The 4,574-nt window shown below is 47.4% G+C and overlaps 1 protein-coding gene across 1 annotated transcript in view; it reads right to left on the bottom strand.

Moving 5' to 3' along the window:
• Positions 1–2,931: 2,931 nt before the first annotated feature.
• The window catches only part of LOC123060035 (GTP-binding protein YPTM2), a 4,154-nt gene continuing 2,511 nt past the window's right edge, over positions 2,932–4,574 (bottom strand). Inside the window, exons 5-8 of the mRNA XM_044482596.1 lie at positions 3,984–4,055; positions 3,719–3,874; positions 3,544–3,647; positions 2,932–3,299 (exon numbers count right to left, since the gene is read on the bottom strand). Of these exons, the coding sequence (XP_044338531.1) occupies positions 3,203–3,299; positions 3,544–3,647; positions 3,719–3,874; positions 3,984–4,055 (429 nt within the window). The 3' untranslated portion in view covers positions 2,932–3,202. The remainder of the gene's footprint in view (positions 3,300–3,543; positions 3,648–3,718; positions 3,875–3,983; positions 4,056–4,574) is intronic.

Raw genomic sequence — 4,574 nt, 5'->3', positions numbered from 1 at the left:
CTAAATCTATCATTTTGCCATCTGATGTTGTCGGTCGGAGTAGTATGGGCGGCTGCGAATAAAAAAGTTTAGTTTATGTCGTTCAGCTTTATGTTTACAAAGTATACGATTCCTTTTTTTTAGGATCATACGAATCCTTTCTTAACACTAAGGTGTCTGGTTCCAGAAGTGGAACGGAAACGTAAACGTAATGGGTTTACTCCGTTGATGTAAACGATATCGGCCAAAATCCATTCTTGTTTGGTTAAGTGTCTAACGGTAATGGATACCGGCAAGAAAATGAGAGCCCCAGCGTAAAAAGAAATGAAACAAACAGGAACCCCACGTCTAGGCAGCTAGCACGGGACTGGGCCGGGATTGGGGATCGAAGCCAGAAGAATTCGCCCGAGTCGGCTCGCTCTGGCTGTAACGTAAACTGTGATGGGACGTGTCTATGTGGGATCTGCAAAGCGAAGCAAACACGATTAACGGTATCGGTTTGCGATGTAATCAGATACCGGGTGTAAAATTGCGAACCAAACACCTTCAAATTTGAACCGGTCAGCTGGCTAGCCACGCACACCTCTGTCGCTGGTTCGAACCCCGGACTATTTTTAGATATTATAAATTGATTAATAGTTAATTTTACAATTTATTAGTTTTTCTTTGAGGGCCTTTTTTATAAGAAAACAACTATTTTGGGGGGTTTTCCGCAAAACAAAAGCAGGCCACACGCCTTGTCCCTGACACCCTAGCATGCCTCATCAGCGTATGGATGGATGTATAAAAACGAGATTTGAACCGTATATACACAAGTAAATTGCTGAAAGCCACCACATTTGTGACTAGGGTACTCCAAAACCACCACTTTTGTCAGAAATCACAAAAAACCACCACTTCCGCGGCAAGTGAGTAACAAAATGCACTAAACGAGCTGTCAGCCGTGACTAAGTGAAAAACTGACATGCCTGGCCCACATGCAGGCTGACTTGGCAAAGAATAAACACGTAGACAGGTGACTAGGCTCTGGCATTTCGTCGAGTACTTCATGTGCACGCACAACACCTACTCCGTCGGTCCAGCACTTCTCCGGCGATGTTGCCCCTCCGTCCGCACCTCGACGAGCTCCGCCCCTCCTCTGCGCACGGCGAGCCGGTCCCCTCTCACCAGGCCTCCCCACTCACTAGCGCGTCCTCCGCGGAGAAGAGTCGACGTGCGTCGTCGGTGCCGTGGCCACCAGCACGCCGGAGGCTGCGAAGAAGTCCGCTAGTTGCGCCTAGGGGTTCCCGGTGCGCCGCCGCCAGCAGCGTTGCCACGGTGAGCAGCACACCTTCCCCGCCCTGGCTCATGTGGCTCTCGTGTCGGCGCTCGCGAGGAAGACAGGGAGAGAGTCGACGCGCGTCGTCGGTGTCGCGCGCCACCAGCACGCCGCCGGAGCCGAAGCCTGCGAAGAAGTCCGCTAGCCGCGCCTTGGGGTTCCCGGTGCGTCGCCGCCACCAGCGTTGCCATGGCGAGCAGCACATCTTCCCCGCCTCTGGCTCCCGTGGCTCTCGTGCCAGCGCTCGCGAGGAAGACAAGGATGGGAGAGGTTGCCTGTGGCGTGAGGGGAAGGAGCTCGCCTCTGGCCATGGCCAGCAGCAGTGGCTGTCGTAGCGGGGCGGGGCGTCGAGGCTAGGAGGAGTTCGCCCGACCTTGGCTTGCCGGCGCTGGGATCCCACCGGATCTAGGAGAAATGGGGGAGGCAGGGCGTGGCGCCACCGGCGGCGTAGAGCTCCGGCACCGGCGGGCGCCTTCCGCTGGATTAGGAGAAGGAGGGGAGCTAGGCGGGCGCGGCCTGCTTCTCTCTGCGCCGGCCATGGCGTGGCGGCTGGGATTCCGCTTTATCGAGAAGAAGGAGAGGAGAGAGAAGACAATAGGTGCGGCTGACAGGTAGGACCCCCGTCCACCTTAGCAGGTCAACCATTGACTAGGACTAGTCTTTGCCACATCAGCCCGGATAGACGGGTCCCACATGTCAGTTTTGCTGTTAGATGCGTTCAATTCCAAATCAGTGTGATTTGTTACTCACTTGCCGCGGAAGTGGTGGTTTTTTGTGATTTCTGGCAAAAGTGGTGGTTTTAGAGTACTCTAGCCACAAATGTAGTGGCTTTGAGCAATTTACTCTATATACACGGACGTCAGTCGGGTTCTACGTGCAAATCAAGAACGAGGAAGAGATCACCATGCTGGTCATCCCGCCTGCCTTTAGGACGGTGATAAAGAAATGGCAGTCGTCAACCCTCCTGGTGTTGTCAGCCTCTGCCAACAAGTGGTGTGAGTTCTAGGTGTAGGGCCATACATTTCAGGGGCAGATGGTGCTCGGGAGCAGTTGAGACTACTTCTGTCGGCGCCACACAATCATCCACAGCGACTTGCTCGTCATGTGGCTCTCCGGGCTAGGCTTGATCGTCTGAACTTACTGCAAAACTGTATATTTTGCTCAACTTAGTGCAAAACTATATATTTTGCTCAGGGTTCAACACCCTAGGGTCGTGCAGGGGCATGGGATGCCTTTGATGTCTTAAACTATGGTCTAATTAGCTATTCTGAACTATTTAGCTATTGTTTTTATTTGTACTGTTAATTGTATTATGTTGTTCTTATGTTATGTATGATATGAAGTGCTGCATTTGTGTGTAAGACCACCACGGGATGAGCAAAACAGCTCTGCTTTGCATACCAATAGCACAAATACAGGCAACTCAACCTGGCCCACTGAGACAAAAGATGCAGGCAACCAAACATGCCCCAACTGATTTAATGTTGGCAATTAACTTGTCATGTTGTGCACATTCCTAATGCTGCCTTCAACAATCAACAAGTCACCTTGAAAACTATAACCAGGACCTTTTTTACCACAAAGATAAGCATACTGTCAGATAATATTTTGAAGAACCGAACATTTTGGTCAAGTAAAAGTAGAAATCGCCTTAAATTTAGGGAAGAAAAGCAACAGCTGCAAATCGTAACATATAACCATTCAAGATACACAACTAGAAGAAGATACTGTCTCCAAACTCCATCCGGTGTTACAAGTCCAACGATTCAAGAGCTAATAAGTACACTAGAAAGAATGGAATGAAGGTGTAAGATGTAGTAGGCCTATGTAGAAGCATGGACTCAAGGATGGCGCGGCCAAGTTTGCGTCTCCATTTGGGTAACATGGATGGCGGCTGCCTGCATTTCAAGAAGAGCAGCAGCTCGTCTTCTGTTCGACAGGTTGCCCGCGTATCTGCACCGTGGCTGGGCGAGCGCTGTTTGCGGCTGGCTGGCTCGCCATCCTGGAAACCAAGATTTGTATTCATAATTATATGCTCTTTCTATGAGGTGTATATAGAACAACACCGTGAGGAATAACATAGAACAGTTAACAGCAACATGCTAAAGAGTGTAGGGCAATTTTGGTTATGATACTATACGAACAGAGCATCAATGAGCAGTAAATAAAGTGTAAAATGATGGTAGTTAAAAAAAAGTGTACTGGTAGGATGGCCTGTGCTAATTAAACCGTCTGGGAACACACACCTGTCCTTGATTGAAGCAGACATAGCCATGAAAGCCTGCTCAACGTTCAAGGCATTCTTTGCACTGGTCTCCATGAATGGGATGCCAATCTCATCAGCAAATGCCTGCATACACCAAATCTAAACACAAAGAGCAGAAAGAATGCTTCAGCAGATATGAGTAAAGCATAAGGTACCTTCGCTGTCTCATATGATACAACTCTTTTGTCAGTGAGATCAGATTTGTTCCCTACAAGAAGCTTGTTAACATTCTCACTAGCATAGCGATCAATCTCGTTCAACCACTGCTTCACATTGTTGAAGCTGTCCTGGTCTGTCACGTCATAGACAATCTGCAACCCCATTTGTATATATGTATTCAAAATATATAAAAAGTGGACATTTATGCGTGTTAAATAGCATGTGAAAAATAAAAATAAGATTTCACATAAACAAACTTACAATGATCCCGTGAGCCCCTCGATAGTAGCTGCTAGTAATAGTTCTGAAGCGTTCTTGCCCAGCAGTGTCCCACTGATAAAAACAAAGGTACCAAAGAGGGGTTTAAAGAAAAGGAAAAGGATATCTTGCATCACTAAATGTAATGTGTCACACAAAAGGAAGGAAGAATCGCCAAATGCCAACAGTAGGTGCAGCATGAGCTACCATACCACCCAAGTATTTAAATGACATACTATCAGGCCCCTAAATATGATGTTCAAAATGGGCATCACTTTGGTATCTAAAAACATCTTGAAAGTGCGATTCTTTATGCGAACTAAGAAACTTTATAACATTTAATTTAATGGGCCAAACTACTCTTATTCTTTATGTTCAACAGTAATTTAAATGGATGGAACTAAAAAATCCAAAAGGTAAAAAGGGGTTGTGCAACTGCCTACATATTCAGGCATAGTGGAGTTTCTGTTTCCTGTGAACTGGCCTCAACTAACAACCACATAAATACTGATGAATAACGGCATGCTATATTGTGCAAAGGGAAAATCCAGCAAACTCCACAAAACAGAAGAGGGCTATAAATGAAATGTTTCC

The sequence above is a fragment of the Triticum aestivum genome, chromosome 3A, assembly GCF_018294505.1.
Source record: "Triticum aestivum cultivar Chinese Spring chromosome 3A, IWGSC CS RefSeq v2.1, whole genome shotgun sequence".
Lineage (NCBI taxonomy): Eukaryota > Viridiplantae > Streptophyta > Magnoliopsida > Poales > Poaceae > Triticum > Triticum aestivum.
Note: the sequence above shows the minus strand (reverse complement) of the source record. Positions and strands in the feature narration are given on the sequence as shown.